This window comes from Fusarium keratoplasticum, chromosome 12 (assembly GCF_025433545.1).
Source record: "Fusarium keratoplasticum isolate Fu6.1 chromosome 12, whole genome shotgun sequence".
NCBI lineage: Eukaryota > Fungi > Ascomycota > Sordariomycetes > Hypocreales > Nectriaceae > Fusarium > Fusarium keratoplasticum.
In genome coordinates this window covers 1,964,936-1,986,883 of record NC_070540.1, presented here as the reverse complement: position 1 = coordinate 1,986,883, position 21,948 = coordinate 1,964,936, and the positions used below count along the sequence as shown (strand labels likewise).

The window sequence follows — 21,948 nt, the reverse complement described above, 5'->3', positions numbered from 1 at the left end:
GCTGGCTAACTGACAGGCTGACAACTGACTCCTAAGCCGGTACATAAGCGCACCCCGCTTCGTCCAGGTTGCTTCCTCAGACAAAATCCACCATACCACAAACGAAAAGCACTCCGAACCAACTAGCCAATATACATGCTCAACGAAGCTCTACCTAGCCTATATGGTTAGTGTGCACGACAATGGCTGATCCGCTGTCCATGGCAGCGAGCATCGCTGGCCTCATCAGTCTTGCCGACACCCTCTTCCGCCACACATACAAGTTTGGGCGTACCGCAACCGGCGCCAAGAAAGAAATCCAAGCTCTTGCTACAGAGATCAACAGCTTCTCCGGTATCCTTCGCAACCTCGAGGCACTCGCTGATGAGCTGGAAGCCGAGGGGCAGGCTTTTGAGCCCGCCTTCCATGTTGACCATCTCATTGAGTGCCGGAAAATATTCGACAAAATTGAACGCCAGGTCACCAAGGCTCTGGACAGCTTCAACAACCGCTCTCGATGGGAAGGCATCTCCCGACAACTGAAATGGCCTTTCTCAGCCTCGGACACGCGGGACTTGTTGCAGCAGCTCTCTCGCTGCAAGGACAGCATCACCCTCGCAACTTCGGCCGACACCATGCGCAACTTACAACTATGCCTCATGAAACAGCGAGAGCAGGGTCAAACACTCTCCAAGATGGCAGCAAGTCTTGAGAAGATTGAGGTTCGGACGGCCATCATTATGGACCCGAGAAAGCAGCTTGTCTTGGACTTCTTCATGCCACCAAAGCTCAACCCCCAAGCCAACTTGGACCAAAGTCTCAAGCTACGACAACCAGCCACTGGGGAGTGGTTCACTCAGTCCTTTGCCTTTACAGAGTGGCTTCAGTCGCCTGGATCAAAACTTTGGCTTAACGGAACTGCTGGCGGTGGTAAGACCGTCTTAGCTGGTGCTATGATTCAGGAAGCCATCGTTAGGAGCGGGGCCGAGTCTGATGTCGCTGTGGCCTTTTTCTTCTGCGATTACAAGCAAGAGGCGACACTGAAGTCGGTCAACATCATCGGGGCTTTGGCATCGCAGCTTGCCATTCAAAGAGATGATTCGTTTGATCTCCTGCAGGAGCATTATCAGGAACTTCATCCAGCCCGCGGCCTCAACAAGCCAGCAGACGTGGATGAGCTTGCAAGAGTCACGGCCAGCATGTGCAATTTATTCTCCCAAGTTATCATAGTTGTTGATGGGCTTGATGAGTGCGGTGATGCTGTGTTCCAGGCCCTGGAAACCCTTTGTGACTTGGCCGACCTCGCAAACACGACTTCGATGGCGCTACTGAGCCGGAACGAGGTCGAAATTAGACAGGCTCTCGAGGGTGGGTTCAAGGAGTTTATCATCGAAGCACGTGAAGAGGACCTCAAAATCTATGTCCGGGCCGAGATGGAACAGAGGATCCGAACAAAGCAACTGGATATCCAAAACAAGACAATCAAGGATGAGATCCAAACGGAGCTGGTCAGTAGGGCAAACGGAATGTCAGTACCTTTCATTTCTCCATGTTCTCGTCGGACTACTAACAAGCCAGGTTTCGTTGGGTTGTTTGCCAGCTGGACTATCTGGGCCAGCTGCTCACAGACGCGGATCGCCGCCAAGCTCTTTACGAGTTGCCACCAACCCTATCTGAGACATATCTGAGACTGCTCCAGAGGATCAACAAACGTCCACCCCGAGTCCGCAAACTGGTCCAGAAGTGCCTTAGTTTCATCGCCCAGTATCCAACAATGCCCATTGAGGAGCTCTGCGTAGCCGTCTCCGTACCCGAGACTATTGGTGCGCGCATGGATAAGACAAACATAGTTGCAGAGAGAGAGGTTGCTCTGTGTTGTAGCAGCCTTATACGGAAATCCGCCCAAGATGAGTACTTCGAATTCGCCCATTTCTCGGTCAAGGAGTTCTTGCAGGATGAGATGCTCTTGCAGACTCCGGAACTAGGCGCGTACAGACTTGTCGAGTCGGAAGGCCGAGCGCTGATCGCTCTTCAATGCCTAAGGTTCTTGCAAGTTGGCAACATAGATGACAAGTACGTGGAATCTTCCCTCTCTGGCCACGATCTGGCCGAGGGTCCGGGGTTTTCATCCTTCTTCTCCACAGCTTCTCGCCGCTGGCTGGATCTTACTCGGGATGGACTTGACGACCCTTCACTATTGAATGCTGCCAAATCCCTATTTCACCACAACGCAACGCTCAACTTTCGTTTTTGGATCTACATTCTATTTCAAGAAATTCTCTGGTTCTACTTGGAAGAGGATCCTTGGGATGATGTAGAACCAAGGGTCAGAGACCTGTCTTTCAGCGATTCACTGCCTCCGTTGCACGTTGCCTCGGCGCTCAACATTCCCGAAATATGTTCATTCCTCATTCAGGCCGGGGCTCGAGCCGATGCGAGTTCCCCCCTCGGGACGCCGCTTCTACTTGCCGAAATTTCGTTTCTCGGTTTCATAGAGGATTTGTCGGGCGAATATCCTGACCGTGAGTGGTTCTACTTTGAGGACATTCTGCCCACATCATCTCGGCGAAACAACACAATCGATTGCCTCATTTCATCAGGTGCATCTTTCAATGATCTTGAGGGCCTGGTTGGCGACCATTCCGTGCTATTGTCCGTCGCCACCATTGGATGTCATTTCCGGGATTTTGACCCGTTTATTACACTGCTGGGCCACGGACACATCCCTACTGACGGCGACATAACTGCTTTTGGAGATTACCTCAAGACATGGCCCAAGAGCGAAGATTGCTCAAACTTAGAAGAAGCCATCCTTAGGCTACTTAACTACTTGAAGAAGTCATCATCATACGACTTAGACTGGGGGTTTGACCTTGGCAACAAGATCTGGCTTGCCGCCGTCACTCTTGGGTTCGACTTCACAAACGATACAAGCTTGACGGACAGTCGGATATCCCTTTCAGTTGCGGCGTTGGTTGACAAGACTTTAGCCGCAATCGGCAATGACGACACTGCCACGCTCCAACTCTGTCTGAAAGACGGTCGTGTTAACGTCAACCAGACTCTCCAGCGAGGCGACATTGATGGAACATTGCTACACCATGCTGTCGCGGCCGATGCCCTGGAGTCCACTCGTCTCCTTTTGAAGCTTGGAGGTGACCCTGAAGCTCGTACAAACACGGGGACTCCCACCCTTCATTGTTGTGATCTGGAGGGTGACGGGAGCGTCCTGAAGCTTCTCGTCGAGCACGGGTTGTCGCTCCTCGCTCAGAGTTCAGATTCGGGCACGCTCTGGCATGCTTGCGCAAGCTCCCATGCATGCGAGGTCTCATTCGTGGAAGCCCTGTTCAACATTGACCCGGAATGCAACCAGAAGGCTCTACTTATGCGAACAGAAGATGGCTTTACACCCCCAATGCTGGCCTTGGCAGCTCTCGAGGACGCCCCTCAGGACTACGTCGAGCAATTAGAAAGCAAAGCCCTCCTGTTCCTACATTACTGTCAGAAAACGCCGGATTTCTGGGACAAGCATGAATCTTTGTTCATGTTAGTTAGCCGGGCTGGCTCCAAGAAAGTTTTTCAACTGTTCTTAAAGTTGAACCCTGGGTCCAACGTGATCAAGCCTGGCGACGCCACACCATTTCACAGCTTGAGAGTCAATCCAACAAAAGAGTGGCTGGAATTCTTAACAGCAACCTTTCCTGCAGCTCTGCAGCTTCGATATGAGGACCAGCTACCACTCGAGAGCTATATTGAGAGAGCCTTGAAGGCCTCAAAGGCACCGAGGAGTGATGTGATACAAGTTCTCTCTCCTTCAGAGATCTTGAGACTGAAGAACAACAAGGGTGTCACACCATGGGAAGCTGTGTGTCATCTGAAAGACCAAGCCCGGCACTGGGAGAACAAGGGGCATTTCTTATCATCGGGGTGGGCAGATCTTGACCGTACCTCGGCCAAACTATTGGGCCTTAAAGTAATGGAAGCCTATGAAGGTGAAACTGGCCAATGCGGTGTCTATCTACTACTGGCTTGTTCCTGGATAGCCGATGGCTATTGGACTGTTGTCCCAGCGACTCTGGAACAAGCTATACAATCTTCAAGCCTGTGGGACCCGACCCAAGACGTCGTTGTCGGCTACTTAAAGTCGGTGATACGGCGTATGGATACCTCTACGGTCCAAATCCTTACCAAGTACGGTACAGACGTTCATCAGCGAGAAAATGGGACAAGTCCAATCGAGTTTGCCTGCGAGTCAGAAGTTGCGCGCGACCTTTGTTCGAAAGACGAGGGAATCGCCATTCTCCAATGTCTTCTTGACCACTCTCGGCCTGAGAGGATCAGAGATTTCTCCACTGACGATCGGGCTTTTTCAATCTTGCACAGGCTCGCCATGGAGTCACCTCCCAAGCGCATTGAGTGGCTCTTGCGGAAACTTATCGAAAAGGGGGCTGCCCTAGACGCCATCAGCCCCATGGCATCTCCCCAATCTCGCATGTCTCCACTCACATGGCATCTCAAGCAGAAATCTATTCTCTGTGCAGAGGTTCTCCTGGAACTGGGAGCAGATCCTCTACTGACTGGGAGTGGTGTGTTCGGACCCGCTGATGCTTTCACGACCGCGGTTGTCGCAGGATCCCTGAGTTTTCTTGAGAAACTGCACAATCTCTCGGTAAAGAAATCCACTGCCATAGGCTGGACAAGACACATAGATGGTGCCTTGGGGCGTGAAATGGAGAAAATTCAGGGTCATCCCTATTTCACAAACGGCACTCTCTGTCATTGGGCATGCGCCGAAATGAAGTTTGACGTCGTCGAGTTTCTCCTTCAGCGGCAACTGGTCGAGAACATAGACTCTCCTTGTGATGGGGGGCTCACGGCTCTTCATTTTGCTGCTATGTTCAACCAGGTGGATATCATCGAAATCCTCGTCTCTCACGAGGCGTCGGTCAATCTTCAGTCTGACGGAGGCCAGACTGCTTTGCATCTTGCAGCATATCTTGGAAATATTGGCGTGACCCGCGCGCTACTGCAACTGGGTGCTATGAACCTGGCTGACAAGGATGGACGAACAGCGAGCATGTTGGCCAGCGCAGAGGGTCATGACAACATTGCCGAAATTGTTGACAGGCATTTTAGATCACTCAACAGACTGTCTCCGGAATCAATAGCACCTCTAGTTCAGCAGCTGGGAATAGCAATCGAGCAAGGCAACTTAGACGAGTGCCAAAGGCTCTTTGCTATCGGATGCCCCCTCAATGAACCGATGCGTGGATGGAAGCCGAGCTACCCTCTGGTCTCTGCCTTGAGCAAGGTGCAAATTGCGATTGCCCAGTGGCTCCTTGACAACGGGGCAAGCGTCTTGGTCAATGATGGGGACACTTGTCATTTCGACAAAAGCAGCACCGTAGTCGAAAATGCAGGGGCGTATCTGGACTATCTTCAACTTATTCCCACGATTCTTGCCAGGTATCACGACGAAGGCGGATGCTGGCTTCGTGGGTTCGAATTCCCCTTGCACTATGCTGCATGGACAGGCCAGACAGAGAGCCTCAAGTTAATACTCAACTATTTGGCTGAACATACCGTGGCAATTAGGTAAGTAAGAAAGGGCGCTGGGATTGTTCAATTCGTTAACAGTCAGTATCTATAGTTACCGAAGCCATATTCGGCCTGAGGATGTGGTTTGCTCGGTTGTGGACCGCAAGTTAGGGCTTAGAAAGCTGCACCCAGAATTCTACGACATAACAGCGTTGCACATTGCGGTCTGGGTCGGAAACCTTGCTTCTACTCGGCTACTCCTTGAAAATGGGGCAGATCCCGATCAACTTACGACAGAGGGGAAATGTATACTTGACTTTACGACTGACCCAAAGATGACGGCACTTCTTCTTCAACACGGCGCATCACCAGTCCTCGTTCTCACAGATTCCTTCAACAACCTCCTCAAAGGTTGGGGGGGCGACTACTCTGTACTGATGAGGACATATCAGGACCACATGCAAATCCCAGGTATAGAACTGCGAGGCGCCCTCGATTCTTCGGCGCCCTCCTTCATTACTGAGTCGCCGGATGATCTGGACTCTTTGGCCACCCCTGATACCGTCCTGGCGATCGCAAGCCAGGGTCATGGTTATGTTTTCAATTACCTACTCTGGGCACTTCCGCAGATATCGGCATTTCTCCTGAATTCTGAGCTCACTCTGGAAACCGTACAACAATTCCCCTGGCACTGGACCCATCGATTTTCAGCAATGGGCTTTCTTGACACATCATTTAATCAGTTTCGCCGTCGTTTTGGAGACCGGGGTTTAAAGAGATGGCTTAACCTTCAGCCCGACCGAGGATGGAGCCCACTCTGCAGAGCTGCCTCGAAAGGCTCAATCAAGATCATGGAGAACTGCTTGGATATGGGTGCCGATCTTGATTTTGAAGGATGCCCCTTAGGCTCGGCTTTGATGATTGCGAGCGCATGTGGCCGGCTCGAGGCGGTCCGGTTACTTGTTCGAAGAGGTGCGACAGTTACCTACAATGGAAGGATAGGGCCCATCAACGTGTTCTCGGTGGCTCGATCCAGGAAAGTCAAGTCCTGGTTGCTGGTGGGCCGGTTCAACGACAGATTGAGGCTACACGCGGCTGACGAGGCTTCAACTCGCCACTCCAACACCCAAGTGAGCTGCTGGGGTGGGATCGTGAAAGCCAGGTTCAAGCTCGTGGGCTGGACAGCAAGGCATGGTGAAGAGTCAGCATTCGAATATGCTCGAAGACTGTGCCAGATCAAGCGGATGGGTTTTACGGATGGCATTGTTCCAGCAGATGGGTTCGTCTATCCCCAGAAATCTACACCTCTCAATCACTCGACGAGTTCTGAGGGCGAAACCGCTACTTCAGGAGAGCAATGGTTCCACCTTGATGCTGAGGCAACCTCATCAGAGTCTGTCTGTATTGGCTCGGAGACCAGTCAGACATCAGCATCTGCCCAGAAGTACGAAGCGAGTTGCAGGGAGGTTTTGATAGCAAGAGGCGCATACCACGACCCAGGGGTGCAAGGGTTCACGGTGAACATTGGTGTTGATAGTATTTAGGATTTAGGAAAGAGTTCTAGTAATACACCATGTTTTTTCTCATTATTAGATTCTTATCATCAATTGATGAACAAAAGGTTAAGTGAAGTTACCTACCTTGGGCTCACAAAGGGCGCTTTGGGACAACTTGGGTCAATGTTAGGCCAACTCATCTACACATGTCAAGCTCTTGATCCACATTTCTATATGTCCCGAGAGAAATTCATGGTCAGATTAGGGGATGAGTAGGTCGAGGTGATCCATTCTTCCTTATTGCCTAACAGCAATTCATGATCAAGGTAGGTACATGCAAGAAAAAACAACCTTCGCCACCACTCTTCCACCAAACCGGTCGCCCCTTTTAGTCTAATCAGCCCTTTTGCGGGCACACGAGTCGTGTCTTGCTCCTTGCCAAAGTTGGCATCGTCGTCTGTCGTGAACAGGCCTAATCAGTAAAACCCCATTGGCTGTTTGTGCCTAGTTTCTATGCTTGGGCTCTAGGGCAAGGTCCTTGGATACGAGATACTATGTAAGGCTGTACAAGAGAGCCATCAACTCGCGGACATCCTTCTGCTTCCTCAAGTCGAACCACTCGAACTCAATCATGCGTAAAAAACCAGGCTTCGGGCCGCTCCCCAGCTCAACGTTTCTGCGAGCACTAGATGCACTCTTCTTTGGAGCCGTTGGTGGGTCCTCCATTGCTGTAGTTGGTGGCTTGTCTGTGAGGATCGCTGCTGGATCGTCTGTGGGGATCGTCGCTAACTCCTCTGTTGCCACCGTTGGAGATGGCGGTGCCGTGGATGCCGGTGACTTGGGCTTGAAAGATCAAGAATTCTCGACGTCTGCTCCTTGATGGCTTTTATTGTACCACCGCGTTTCTTGGGAGTCGTGAGTTCTGGCAGCGGGGGAAGATCGCCCTTTGGCCCATCACCCGTTGGCTCATCGCCCTTGGGCTCATCGACAGGACCTCTGACATACTGTACATACTGATCATCAAACTCAGCAATGGTAAGAAAGACATGATCAAAGTCCTGTGATATGAAGAGTCGTCTATGGGGTATTAGTTCTACACGTGTGTACCCTGCATGCCTTGTTGGGACAACATACCGATAGGCTTTGATCCTGGGATCAGGCGGGAGTAAGCCCTTCTTGCTCTCAGTAGAGATCCAGGAAGCCATCTCGGCACCCTCCTAGATTCGAACCGCCTTTAGGTTGGCCGGAGGGTTATGTCGGCGGTACGGCTTCACCTCGATGATAGCAAGAGCATCATTATCGTCCGGAAGGCAGCCAGGGCGTCTGGCTTGCAGGTATCTGTCAGCGATCCGCACCGTGTCGCGACCGAAAAACTCGCCAGGAATCAATCCAGAGGTACAAAATGTCGACTTCATGAGCTACTTACGCAGCTTCGGAAAACAATCCCAGGGGCCTCTCAGCGGGAATATCCTCTGGGAACTAGACAGGTGTGTCGCTCGTCAGTGCGAGCTGCTCAGAGTCCCTCCATCGGTGGCTAACAGTGATGTATTCGCTTTTCGGAGGGAAATGACCGCGACAGACAACTGACGCCGGGTTGTTGTGGAGGGCCTGTACCTGTAGCGCCCTCCATGAAAACCATTGGCTCTCTTTACGACACCTGTCATGATCCTCCTTGCGTTTATTGACGCGATCAGCGAGGTAAGACAGGGCGCGTTGGGAGGCTGCAGATTCGGTCTCATCGTCAAGGCCGCGGCATGGAGGATCGTCGCTGAAGGTGGCCTTTGTCTCCAGGCGTGAAATCTTGTTCTCGGGGAGCCATTTTCTCAACCACAGCCCATCGTAGTTCAGTGTCGTCGCTGTCTTGACCTTGGAGCAGAGGATGTGGAAGCCATGAACCGCGACAGCCGCATCATCGAGGGCAGATGTGATCAAGTGAAAAACCCTGGTTCACCATTAACAGCCTGCCTGAACACCAGCCACCAGCTTCGAGGGCCAGCTGTGGCTCGTGATGTCTCGGTGCGCGCGCAGCAAATTGCTGAGGCTAAAGAGTAGGGAGAACTTGCGATGGGCTGGCCCATTCACGACGCGGCTACAGCGAGAGTATTCTGAATGAAAAACGAGATTTGGTCGAGACAAAGCTATCGGCAGGAAGGTAAGTGATTGCGACCGTCGAGCCAGAAGCAAAGGAGATTGTTGGGCTTCAGCCCGCCTTGTTCCAGCGATCAGGCACGCAATCAGGAATGTTTGCATCAATGCCTGGGCTTTATCCCTCTAGCGCTTTTTATCATAGGAGCCCACAAAGAAAGAATGATACATACTCAAGTACTTGGATACTAAAATGATTGTATTCCGACCTGATTTGCTTGTCACCTAAACAAACGGCAAGGTACAGGCGTGCACTGCAAAGAGGTGACGTGGTGCGTGATACAGGTCACGTGCTAGCGGGAGGCATGATGGCACCTCCACAAACATCAAGACCATTAACCTTCTGGTCTGTGACTGCAGCCAAAAAGTTACTGTAAATGGTGGAAAACTTACGCATAGTCGATGTCACCTTTCTTCTTCTCAAAGGAACATAAATCCATGCCTCTCTCCTCACGTTGCTGCCGCCGACACCTTCATCCACATCTTCACACACCTGTCAGTCAGAATGGTCTCCTTCGCCAGGAGGCCCACGATAAACGAGGGGCATGGCGATAGCTCTGATGCCCGTCGCTCCGCGTTCCGCGAAGAACAATTCCACCGTCTACGCAAGATTAAGAAGAAGCTAGATAAGTTCTACATGACCACCCAGTTCGACGATAATATGCTGGGGGCAGTCTCCATCATACGAGGCTCGCCTTTCAACATCGACGACGACGATCCCATTGACCTTGATCGGCGCTTCTTCCTCCGTGGCCCTGTCGAGGATATGGAAGATGGAATCGAGGTCATCAACGAGACTGATTTCACGGAATACTGCAGGCGGCCCCAATTTCAACCTATCGATGATGACCTCAGACGCGAAGAAGACCAGAAGTACGCCGACGCCCCTCATTACGCTCGTCTGAATCTCTATGACAGTCGGCTGCAAAGTGATGAGAGAGAGGGTGCACATCGTGGTTTTTTTGTGAGCGAGCAGCCCAGGTAACCTCGAATTGGCAGCATCATGGGTAAGAACCGCCTGTTATTTCTCAAGCGCACAGTGTTTCTCACATTTGGCATAGGTATATCCAAGAGTCCAAGAGGCCATCTTTCTTCAACGTCTGGTTCTCACGCCAGACCGGTCAGCCATGCGCGGACTTTTGGCGCAGCGGTGAATACTACGCGTGGCATCCTGGCTCAGATGAGATGGATTCCCTGCACCCCAGTGTCCCGCATGCAGTTGCGACAGTCTACGACTCATCGCGTCCACGCCTCCAAGGGATGCTTCGTAGCGAACTCCGAGTCGCGGTTTATCTTCTCAAGGAGCAGATACGCAAGACCAGCGTCTATATCGACCACTGCATCTGTCCTGTGAGTTCACCGCCCTACAAACAATACGTTGATCACGCAGGTGTTCTAACATCTATCCAGGTCTTGGTCTTCAGTTTCCATGGTCGATTTTCCGCTCGTATCACACAGGCGTATTTTGAGAATGGCAACGTTATTGTTCGACCGTCACGTCTCGTCAACATTGACACACCAGATATTTCCTCGGAAGTACGACTCATCATCCGATGGCTGAACAGCAGACCCGTCGGCGACACACATTCCCCCACACCAAAATCCGAGCAACGCAGCGGCCTTGTCTCTACTCCAGTGGGAGATACAGAGACGAGAAGCATGGCATTACTGACAATTGATGATCAGTAGATTGTGGGGCGCGGATCTGGGCTACATGATGAATCTGGGGGATGTTGCATTGGTGACCAGTTGATTCTGCCGCCAACTGCGAGGAGTTTGGCGTCAGCTGGTTCTTTTTCTTTTTTTAGGGGACTGTGCGGGCAATCAGTGGTTTTGCCTGGCTGGTAGTATTCGGTTTTGGCAACAATCGAGTCCCGGAACTTATCACACGTCCTCTCTACTAGAATGAGGATGTATTTTAGTTGTTAACTCAATGGCTTTTCCCACTACTGACTTTCATGGTGATGGGGCCAGAATGTCTCGGATGGCTTTCCGATGAAGCAGAAGAAAATTTCCCCTCGTCGGTCATGTTTATACATCTTCGTTACTCTCACCGTCAAATGCTTAGGGCTAGATACATGATGCGATTACCTAACTTCCCTCTAAGCCTTCGCAGTCTCCACCTTTGCCAAGTCAACAAACTCGTCACTAAAGGTGTAGTCGTTGTACCCTTCGTTGCTTTTAAAGGCATAGAACAACTCCCTCTTGTAAGGCGTGAACGGCACCCCATTCTTCACCCGAAACACCAAGTCCGGGTTCGAAACGAACCATCGACCGAAGGCAACAACAACACCCCACTTCTTATACTGTTCGTCTACCACTTGGTATATGTTATGAGGCAGATAACCGCCAGCGACCATGACAGGAGATTGGTTATCCCACTCTTCGAGAATAAAGTCCAGGCTCTGCTTCTTCTCTCCAAAAGGGTTCTCGATATCTGAGGCGAGACGGACAATGGCATCAGTAAGAGTAGGATTTCCCCGTGGCTCGACAAAAGACAGGTACGCAAGCTTGTACCCGGCTCTCTTGAGCTCCCCGATGACGTAGCTTGTTTGCTCCCACGTATTGGTCGTGTAGGCACCCTGGAAGCTTGCAAAAGGACTGAGGCGAAGGGCAGTTCGCTCGGCGCCGACCTCCTCAACAACAGCCTTGACAATCTCGAGCAAGAAGCGAGCACGGTTCTCGATGGAGCCACCCCATTTATCGGTTCGATCATTGATGCTGCTGGACAGGAACTGGTCGATGAGATACCCGTGAGCACCGTGGATCTCAACGCCATCGCCGCCAGCATCAATAACATTGCGGGCAGCAGATCGAAAGTCTTTAACCTTTTCCCAGATTTCTTCCTCAGTCAAGGGGGTAGGAGGAATCGATCGACCCTCCAACTGTTTGTTAGTGCTGGACGAGTACTTCAGCCCACGACTCTGAACGTACTCGGGGTACCCCGCACGGCCCATATCCCAGAGTTGCTGAAAGATGAAGCATCCCTTGGAATGTATAGCATTGTAGATGCGGCTCCAGGCTGCGACTTGCTCAGGCGAAGAGATTCCTGGAGTGTGGGGAGCTGCCTCTGCGGCCTTGGAGATACCGGTGGCTTCGCTGACGAGGAGAGTTCCAGGAGTTGATGCTCGGTCTGTGTAGTACTGGGTCATGATATCCATGGGGAGGTGCTCTTCATCGTTGCGAAGACGTGTAAGAGGGGCCAGAGCAATTCGATGGGTGAGGGTGACGTTTCCCAGTTTGAGGGGCTTCCAAAGGTTTGACTGAGTGGCAGACATGATGAGAGTGGTGTGTGTGCAAGAGTTGTTGCTAAAGAGGAACTGAGGTTGCAAGGCAATGGATGGTTTGATAGTGAAGAGAGAAAAGCCATACTTTCGGGAGAGCTCCATCAGTCTTTATAGACCCTCAACCACACTTGAGCACATGGTCTCCGTCTCCGTGGTAAGTAGCCGCTTGCCTTCACCATCGCATGATAGAAGCCTTGTCGGAGCAAAGGTCTTCCCGCTTCTTGGTGGTATAACGGAAGGATTCAAACACAATGGCCAGTGGTTGGCTTGCTGCTTGCTAATCATGCCCATCCATGGCCAGGTGGACCTCGTACGGACAGCAGCCTTGTGGATTCAACGTCTGCATCCGTATGATGATTAGAAATCGACCCCTGCTTTTGCGTACGGAGATAAGGCTACTTCCAAAGGATTTGATCCGGGGTTTACTTACCGAATGACTCAATTGAAGACGTGAATCTCAAGACGGTATTCTCTTGTCAGAACGCACGATCGACTGGGGGTCAGATGAACCCTGTGAATCTCATCGACCAACTACCGTACGAACTGACCAACCGGATATTACAGACAGGCGGAGACGACCCACACGTCAACGGGAGCTTATTTGACAATGCGCTAGAGCAACTTTGCTATACGGGTGCGACTGCTCCGACAGGATGATACGCAGTTGAGGCTTTTCCAGTGGAATTATCCTTGGTTTTGATTCTCACCCAGATGGCGGTGCACTTAGCAAGGTATTTTGGCGAACTTTAAATGATCTAAAATGATCTTTGATGTGAAGAAGAGCATCAAGTATGAAGCAGCCGCGCAGAAGCATCGCCCAGGGTTGGTTGGGCAGGAAACATGGGGTAGAAACATGAGTTAATATTAGTAGAACTAACCAAAGTGTTCATCCTAAGCTTCACCATAAGTCTTGAATCGGGATTCTGACCAGAAGGTTCAGGAATAGCCTGAGCCTGGACTCTATGGACGTTGACAAACCTCTCTGCACACTGTCGTAGGGTAAGCATGCTCAAGGTGGTTGCATAAATTCGAGAAATTATGCTGAGATATAAAAATACCGTAGTACCCAGACTGTTAGTGCGCCAAGCCGCCCCCTGGTCGAGCGACTGTGGTCAAGGGCTGGAGTGGCTGTTAGAGAAATCGGTACTTCACTAATGAATGATGTGCATGACTTCAGGTGTTCTGAATTGATATGCATAACTATGCCAGCCAAACTCTGCATAAAATGAATGCGTGAGCAACAAGCGAAACCACTCTTCGCTTGTTGCTCAAACCGTCGCCCAATGCTCGTTGACCAACCCACTCACACCTAACTAGAAGCGCCCGTCTAGCTCATCTGCAAACCTACACGAAGCAGCTCACTGTACGAACTTTGCTGGTCCGACTCGGTTGTCCTCTCTCGACTGTGCCGCCGCCAAAAATCGTTGAATATGGGGAATTGGGGGTTAGGCACATTGCTCGCAGAGGGCTCTGGTGTGTTGGATGTGCCTCCAGAACGATCAGTCGACGGTCGCCTGAGGGTGTCATCCTCGTATATGTCTTCTTCTTCATCATACACTGGCATGTTGGTCGTGTTTGGTGAAGAGCGCATCTGGGGGGTTGTGCGGTTTCGAGTGTGGCGAGGTGGTGATCTCCTGGGGGTATCGTCCCCGTACATGTCAAACCCATCATCCACTCTCATCTCCTCCTCCTCCTCCTCTTCCGACTCTGCCGCCAACTCTTCAGTGTCTCCATCATAAAACCTCCGCCTCTGTCTCCGATCGCGAGAGTGGTACGTGCTCTTTACCACGCTCCCTCTTTCTTCCTCCTCTTCTTCCTCGTCATCTGTGTCACCAGCGCGTGGGCTGTAACGGAAGTGGCCATGTTCATCTGTTTCATGCCCCTCCTCAACAACAGCATGCTCACCAAAGTCGACACCCGCCTGCTCCAGAATGCGTTGAATCTCAGAGTGCCGAGAATGTTGCTGTCTCGGCGTTCCGTCCTCTGGAACGGCATCATCACTGATGGGGGTATCCTGGCGATCCGAATTGGCTGCTGCAATCATAGTTAGTGATGGTGCTCCAAGTCCGATCTCAACTGTTGATAACTTACTGGGGCTGGATCCCCGACTCTCCACCGAAGGCGAGGGAGTAGGCTTGTCACGCCTGGTTAGAAAGTCTTCGACCTCGTCTTTGTATCGAATGGTCGGATCGGCCTTGTCGTAGGGTCTCATGTGACTAGCAGGGACAAAAGAAATCTCGTTTACGTTCGGGAACCTCCCATCTTTGAAGAACATGACTGGCCACAGCCTCTCCTTTACACGAGCACCGCCATCTTCGTAGTCAGGAGCCCATCTAGGCTCGCTGTCTGTCTTTGGGTCAAACTCGTAACAGGAGGGCAATTGAGTGACCAGTTTGGTCTGGACGATTGCGCTCTGTGTGAAGCCCAGGCGTGGGCAAACCCCGAGCGGAAGTATGTAGATGGGATAAAGACCTTTGTGTTCCTGCCAACGAGTGGCATAGATGTCGCCTGGCTTTACCGTCATGATGTTGGCAGTGTTCCGTACCGCGGGTGGTCTGAAGCAACTTTTGCGGGCTCCATTATTTGGTCGTCTGCTCCCACCAGGTTTCTCAGCATCTTTGACTAGAGCTCGGTCGAAATGACGTTGTTTTTGGCTGCTAGTGCTTCATTGCAGCCCAGGACGAGAGTGCCGAGTTCCCGGACTGCCTGCTCATGGCCTCTCCCCATATGCTCATGGGCGGGAGAGCCTAGGTGCCTTGCAGCACCATGAATGGGACCCTTAGGGAAATGCTTTTCGTCCTCCGTACATTCCAAAATATACCAGGCGCCGCCTTGTGGCGGGTACCGGGCAATTCTGTACTTGGTTCGAGCCTTGCCATCCTGGAACACTTGGTTAAACTCGATTGTTCGGTCGCCCGTCAAGCAGCCCCGGTGATCATTATAGCGGGGTAGTTTCCGTTGTCTGGACTTGTCGATTCTGGCGATTCTCCTTTTGCGACTGGTGGCGACCTCGGTCAAGTGAGTGTTCGGTCGGGGGGCGAGAGGGGTGGGGTCCTCCACGTCTTAAGGAACGTCCCATTCATCACCACCAGGTAGGTCGTCGGCTTAGTGGTTCACTGAAGAAGGGGTGGACGCGTTGCTGGCCATGGACCGCGGTGTCGCCATGTCTGTCGTGGCGATGTGGTCGGTTAGGCCATATGACTCCATCACCCATCTCCGGCCGATGTCGCCAAAAACTTTCAACAAGTCAAGAAAATATTGTTGTTCTTCCTCTCGACATCGTGCCTGGTAGTCGGCCTCGGCGTGTTCGACTATCTTTCGATCGGGTCCCCTCCGTAGCTCATCCTCGAGTTTCTGTATCTTGAGGACACGGCGTCTTATCCATTCCGACATGGTGTCGTCTGGTCTGGCGTTATTTGGCAGACCGCCCGAGAGTACCTGATGATATTCGAGGTCCAGGCGCTGGACTTTTGCTCTAAGATATTCAAATCGTTCATCTTGCTGTTTAAACGGCGAATTCATGGAGTGAAGGTTACCGCCGTGTCGTGCTGAGAGTGAATGAACCTCTGCCAATCTTGCCATGGCCTTACCCCAGTCGCTGGTATCAGCAACCTCGACGGAACTCCCACGAGAATCCATCGTAGTATTGTTAAAAGAGGTTCAAAAGGAGTTTTGGAGAGACAAGAGGATAAGGTCAAAGGCAAGCCGTCGATGGGTTTCTGAGTGTGTTGAAAAATGAAATTTGCAGAAACCCAAGAGGTTGGAGAGAAGAGGGATCTTGAGTACCCGATTGGCGAGCAAGATTTTTCTTGCACATTTACCACCCAGTAATCTTCAAGCGGCTCATAGCGTCACTCAAAATCAGGCTTGAAGATTTAGTTGCTGCCGTGTAACAGAAGAGCTGAGAAGTGATACTGACGAGCCAATGAGGAGGCGGAGCCGAGAGCAAACGAAACTAGGGCATGCATTGTGGCTTGGGACAGAGCACACAGACCTTCTCTCTCCCTGGCGTTTTTGCCTGTTTCTCGCCGTAACACTGCTGATCCTTGTTGAGGGCCAGCCCCAAATGTTGAGTGTGAACTGAGCCTGCGCTCGAGGCTGTTAGGCTCTTCGATGATGGGGTGTCAAGTAGGATGCTTACCCTGCCCCTAGCAAAGTCTGACGGGTAAGTCATTCTTTTAACGGCTTAGGAACAATCAGTCTTGGCCGGTGGAAAACGAGAGAAAGCTGTGTTGCTGTCTTCACCTTAATATTCAACACTCCTGCCAAGACTTCTATATTATCACACTGTTTCTTTCCGCATCAACTGGATTATACATCTAAATGCATCCACAACCCCGCACACATCCATGCCTAATACCTCTATCGCACACACATGCGGGCCCCTCAATAAAGCACTCTCCCGTTTGCATCCAATAGTATCCTCCCTGACCCCTGGACAACGGGGCTTTGACTGAAGATGCATTGGATATTTAATGTATAACACGGGAGTTGCTAAGCGACAACCACTCTATTTAAAACACAAACACTATAAAACAAAGTTGTAACCATGCGTAACCCATCTGACAGTCTTCTTCATTGCGGGATGGCATATTGCCACCCAACGTTACCGAGTGGTAATTCCGTTGCCCTGACAAAATCCAAAACTCTTGCTTTCCTGATGTGAGGCGACGTGACAAACCGCGCCACAAACCTGGCAACAAAGTTGTTTGACAGAACAAACCGACTGAGGAAATAGTATAGCCCACTCGCCCAAGTCTGCAGCCTTGTAACCAACGCCGACTGTTTGTAGTCCTTTTCCACCGCCTCCGCTCTGTCGCTCTGATACTGTTCAAACACCTTTGCAAGAGTGGCGGTGTCGGTCTTCCCGTCTGCAACGGCTTGGTGCAGCCCATTGCACAACACGACAACATCCTGGATCCCGTTGTTGAGGCCCAAGCCGGCGTTGGGCGTAAACTTGTGACAGGCGTCTCCCGCGAGGACGATGCGTCGGTAGCTCCAGTGTTTCAGGATGCCCTCGCCGAGATCCGACATGCCCCATGTGAACCGCTCTTTGACAACGTCCTTGACTTTGAGGGTCTCGGTGACTGGGAACTCGGCTAGCTTGGCCGCTACCTCCTCAACTTCCTTCTCTGAATATGATCGTAGGGCAGTTGTCGGCTCAGACTTGTCATACAGTAGAATCCAGCCCCTTTCGCGGCCAGTGAGGTACATTGCCGATTGGTCCTTGCTTGTTGTCTCAAAGTTGGCTCCCGGCTCGGAAGGACGCGGGAAGCTGGCCCACAGACACTTGTACACGGATGTGAACGGCTCCTTTGGATCCCAGTCACGATAGGGCTTTTCAGAAAGAGCAATATCTCTCATCCAATTGCGAGTGATGCTGTGCACGCCGTCGGCGCCCAGGACAATGGAGCCCTCGTAGATGCTGCCATCGTCGGAAATTACGCGCACACCCTCACCGCTTGAGTCGATGGCGATGATCTTCTTGTTGAGCAAATACTTTGACTTGGCTTCCTCTGGCAGATTGTTGTAAAGAACTTGGACGAGTTGGGCACGGTGAAATGCGACCAGCCCAACACCATGACTGCGAAAGTTAGCGAGGTTCACCGAGATAGACATCTGAATGACACACTTTTGCTTCAGAAGCTGGAGCTCTGTACCCGTTTTGAACTGATACCCATTCAAAAGAAAGCCCTTCGTGTTGAGCAACTCTTCTCCGATTTCCATAAGTTTATCGTATAGACCAAGCTGATGCATCACCCTCATGTTATGCGGTGCAAGAACCAGGGCCGCCCCAAGATCGAGGACGACATTCTGGCGACGCTCCAAGACAACAAAGTCGATACCAGCCTTGTAGAGAACATGAGCTGCCACCAAACCAACCGGACCACCCCCAACGACGATGACCTTGAAGTTTGAGACAGCCATCAGGAAAATTGACGTTTCGTGAGTGTGGGATCCCGACGGATGACAGATTTGTTAGACTCGATGATGTGATCGAGGGCCAAGATAGCGTCACACACAAATGGTTGGCCTTTTCACTGAGCGTCCTCCATCACCTTTTTATCTCCGAATCTTGTCCGGGAAAAGTCGCTATCTCTAAGAAAAAGTCATCCGATTTGGACGATAATTATCGTGTTGTACAGATGTCGTCAGAAGCGTTATTACAGGGAACCCTTTGCATCGCCTCCATCCAAGCACCAGACACATTGAAGGGCCATCACTGGCTCCACTGCCAAGAAGACAGGCGCTGCATCACTGGCTGCGAATCATACAGAATGCACGAAAAACGGCGGAGATCGGGCCCTGCTTTCTCTGTCGTGGCCCGCCCGTTAATTGACAACTTTACGCAGAGTGAGCCAACTACCCACACTCAACGTGGGCCATGGCGGATGCGGTGGGTGCCGATCTTCACTCGGCAATTGAGCTCCACTCAACGCTTTTGGGCCCAAAGACGTGGTATGGCTCGGGATGGATGCGGAAAAGGCTTGCTTGCCTGTGTGCATTGCTCGAGAGGCCATGTGGCCCGTGGAGTCCCAAACGGAGAGCCGAACTTGGACAAGAGCAAGTACTGGCTTGGAGGCTCGCGGCAACTTCCATGTTGCAAATTTACTACAGTTGGGCGAATTGGAGGATAGTCTCCGGGACGGTGACATGCCCAGTTTGTGGATCCGGGCCGGATCCGGTCTGGTCAACGCCACGCCCGGGACAGGAACGCAGATGCTATTTAGACCAACGTCTGGATTAACCTTCATACCGACCGGATGGCTGACTCAAATGGGGGGCTTGGTATGACAATTGAAGCCATTGAGGCTGCGTACGGGACTAACAGTAGGGGTCCTCTTGCCAAGGTTGGAGGTTCTTCCGTCTAGAACTACACCACAAGAGCGGCTCACTTGAGACTTGAGATCCTGCTTAGAGCTCATATTGACTGGCATGTTTATTATTGTTGATGTTGCTCTAAAAAGGTTGTTTAAGAGAAAAGAGTCACGCAAAAGGTGCACATGACACAGGACGCTTAACTAGAGTACTAGAGGTGGCTGCTTGCAGCAGTAAGCTAACATGGTGGTCCCGGCAAGTGTAGATTTAAGCATCTTTGGGAGGAAATAGACTTCCTCCATCATTCTATAGATCTTGAAAAGTCGCCATGAGCTAGGAACTGCACCAATCCCCACGATGTTTCCCTTGGAACGCCCAGTGACAACGAGTTTAGCTCTAGAAAGACATCGAACGATCATACATTGAGTGAATGGAGGAGATGGGACTTGACATGGCCATTGAAGCAGACGGTCCAAGTCGCTCAAAATGCCCACTGCTAGAATCCTGAGAAGGTGACGAAGAAGTCTAATCCAAGAACTAAGTCAAGCGAACCCTTGGGTGGGAGGCTTCTGTGTTATTTCTCCCCGTCTTGTTCGAAAAGACCAACTCCTTTGAGAGCCGCGGAAACTGCCGATGCTGTTGCGCTCCGCGGTAATCTCAAGAACTGTGGCACAGGATAGCGCCAAGAGCATGCCTGGGAGTGACAGACTCTGGACTGTGAAAGTTGGATTTGATCATACGATTCTGGTGGCAGTGAAGCCTTAACACAGATGCAGAGGGCTGCGGGATCACCCGCCTGCTTTTAGATCAAGTGCTAGAAGCCTCAAGCGAATAGCGTTGAGGGAGGATGAGTGTTAGCATTACAAGACCTGAATTTTGACCTGACAAGTCACATTTCGATAGTCTGGCACTAGCATCAAGTCCAAGGCGAAAGATGTGCCGGGCGCCTGGACCATGGACGAGCGTTCCAAGGCGGACGAGGCGGTTGAGTTCTCGAAGCGCCCAGGCCGTTCTGTTTCCGAATCACTGGGCAACTCATATAAAGTCAACGTCAAGTTCCTATCGTTTGAGTCAATCTCAGCTCAAGCAATCAATACATCGCTACAACTCAACCAATCTTCACAGTAACTACACCAAACACCTCCTGCAATGACCCTTACTTTTATTACTATCTTTTGGTTCACTGTCCAACTTGCCCAAGCTGGCCTGCTCAAGCGAGACCCAGTCGTTAACTGGGCTTCTGTCGCCAGCTCTCGCGGTGACAAATTGCCCGACTTTAGCTACTGCGGCTATCGCAACTCGGACTCGGCCCTTCCGACTATCGGTAACGGGAACATCGTCCTTCCCCTTCCGACAAAGGCGACCGATGATATTGGTCCATCTCTTCAGCAGGCCATCAATCAAGCATGGCAAAACGGTGGAGGCACTGTTCGCATCCCAGCGGGCAAGTTCTACATGATAGCCGGCATTCAGTTGTACAGCAATGTCATCGTCAGGGGCACCGGCGAGAAAGACACAACTATCGTTCTCAAGAGAAAACCTACCAAGCCCGTCTTCACGCTTGGCAGGTTCGGTATTGCCCCCAAGGCCGATTTTGGATACAGGTCCAGGATCACCAACAGCTACGTGCCGGTCCGGGCTTCCACGGTTACAGTCAAGGATGCATCTGGATTTGTGGTCGGACAGTCTGTTTACATCGCTCGAGCTGTGACAGAGTCCTGGGTCAGAACTAATGGAATGAGTGACTTGGTCAAGAACGGCAACCACCAAGAATGGATATCAGTAAGCTATTTCTACCCCAAGACAAAGCAATGCTAATGAGATGGCAGGTGGGAACTCAGATCATGGCGCCAAACATCATCAAGACCATTAGCGGCAACACGATCACGTTCAAGATCCCCCTAACGGACAACCTCAACTCGGTGTACATGAAAGCCGAAGTCCGGGCTTACACACCTCCGGAGCCAACTTCAGAGATGGGGGTTGCGAACCTTCAGATAGAAGCTGGAGCCGACACCTGCTCGGGAACGCGCCTCGACTACACAACTTGCAACTACGCTGCGGTCAGGTTTGCGTCTTGGACGGTTGACAGTTGGGCCAGTGGATTGAACCTAACCGGCTTCAACAAGTTCTTTGAGATTCAGAGAGACGCTGCTAGGATCACCATCCAGGACACCATCATGAATCGAAACAAGGACATTGAGGGAACATCTTTGCCTTCTGACGTTGTTCTCAGAGGCAGCCAGGTTCTCATCCAAGACCTTACCCAAGTTGGGCTCGACACAGCCAGATCTTATACGGTCTCCACTGATGCCTTCACCCCAGGACCAAATGCTGTCACCCGCTACGAGACAGATTCCGGTGACCAGAAGTTCGAGCCTTTTGAGCGATGGTCCACCGGGTTGCTGGCCGAAGACTCTTCGGCGCCAACTAAGTTCGGGAATAGAGGCACCACTGGCCGCGGCTGGGCTGTTAACGCCGGTGTCGGCTGGAACTTGCGAAGTGATGTGACCTTTGAGTCACCTCCACTGGGGATAAACTGGTGTGTCGGCTGCGGAAGCCCTGGTGACTCGAATGGGAATGCAACCTTGATCCAGTCGGGTAATCAGGTGAAGCCGCGCAGCCTGTTTGCAGCTCAGCTTCAAGCCCGGGGTGTGAACTGGTATGATAGGGGAGGTGATTGA

The 21,948-nt window shown here is 51.6% G+C and overlaps 8 protein-coding genes across 8 annotated transcripts; 3 read left to right on the top strand and 5 right to left on the bottom strand.

The window, feature by feature from the left end:
- Positions 1 to 182: 182 nt before the first annotated feature.
- Positions 183 to 7,061, top strand: NCS57_01426000 (NACHT domain-containing protein; the record flags this gene model as incomplete). Its single annotated transcript, XM_053063868.1, has 3 exons — positions 183 to 1,507; positions 1,558 to 5,574; positions 5,630 to 7,061. 3 exons carry the CDS (start codon positions 183 to 185, stop codon positions 7,059 to 7,061), a joined length of 6,774 nt encoding a protein of 2,257 aa, XP_052907201.1.
- Positions 7,062 to 7,698: 637 nt separating this feature from the next.
- NCS57_01425900 (uncharacterized protein) lies at positions 7,699 to 8,218 on the bottom strand (the record flags this gene model as incomplete). Its single annotated transcript, XM_053063867.1, has 3 exons — positions 7,699 to 7,856; positions 7,909 to 8,090; positions 8,148 to 8,218. The coding sequence occupies 3 exons, from the start codon at positions 8,216 to 8,218 to the stop codon at positions 7,699 to 7,701; spliced, it is 411 nt and encodes a 136-aa protein (XP_052907200.1).
- A 1,445-nt stretch (positions 8,219 to 9,663) lies between these two features.
- NCS57_01425800 (uncharacterized protein) lies at positions 9,664 to 10,847 on the top strand (the record flags this gene model as incomplete). Its single annotated transcript, XM_053063866.1, has 3 exons — positions 9,664 to 10,139; positions 10,220 to 10,508; positions 10,569 to 10,847. 3 exons carry the CDS (start codon positions 9,664 to 9,666, stop codon positions 10,845 to 10,847), a joined length of 1,044 nt encoding a protein of 347 aa, XP_052907199.1.
- A 413-nt stretch (positions 10,848 to 11,260) lies between these two features.
- NCS57_01425700 (Oxidored-FMN domain-containing protein) lies at positions 11,261 to 12,436 on the bottom strand (the record flags this gene model as incomplete). Its single annotated transcript, XM_053063865.1, has 1 exon — positions 11,261 to 12,436. The coding sequence occupies one exon, from the start codon at positions 12,434 to 12,436 to the stop codon at positions 11,261 to 11,263; it is 1,176 nt and encodes a 391-aa protein (XP_052907198.1).
- A 1,336-nt stretch (positions 12,437 to 13,772) lies between these two features.
- On the bottom strand, positions 13,773 to 14,969 carry NCS57_01425600 (uncharacterized protein; the record flags this gene model as incomplete). The annotated part of the gene is made up of 2 exons (XM_053063864.1): positions 13,773 to 14,479; positions 14,537 to 14,969. 2 exons carry the CDS (start codon positions 14,967 to 14,969, stop codon positions 13,773 to 13,775), a joined length of 1,140 nt encoding a protein of 379 aa, XP_052907197.1.
- A 581-nt stretch (positions 14,970 to 15,550) lies between these two features.
- NCS57_01425500 (uncharacterized protein) lies at positions 15,551 to 16,084 on the bottom strand (the record flags this gene model as incomplete). Its single annotated transcript, XM_053063863.1, has 1 exon — positions 15,551 to 16,084. The coding sequence occupies one exon, from the start codon at positions 16,082 to 16,084 to the stop codon at positions 15,551 to 15,553; it is 534 nt and encodes a 177-aa protein (XP_052907196.1).
- A 936-nt stretch (positions 16,085 to 17,020) lies between these two features.
- NCS57_01425400 (FAD-binding-3 domain-containing protein) lies at positions 17,021 to 18,373 on the bottom strand (the record flags this gene model as incomplete). Its single annotated transcript, XM_053063862.1, has 1 exon — positions 17,021 to 18,373. One exon carries the CDS (start codon positions 18,371 to 18,373, stop codon positions 17,021 to 17,023), a length of 1,353 nt encoding a protein of 450 aa, XP_052907195.1.
- Positions 18,374 to 20,413: 2,040 nt separating this feature from the next.
- NCS57_01425300 (uncharacterized protein) lies at positions 20,414 to 21,948 on the top strand (the record flags this gene model as incomplete). Its single annotated transcript, XM_053063861.1, has 2 exons — positions 20,414 to 21,046; positions 21,094 to 21,948. 2 exons carry the CDS (start codon positions 20,414 to 20,416, stop codon positions 21,946 to 21,948), a joined length of 1,488 nt encoding a protein of 495 aa, XP_052907194.1.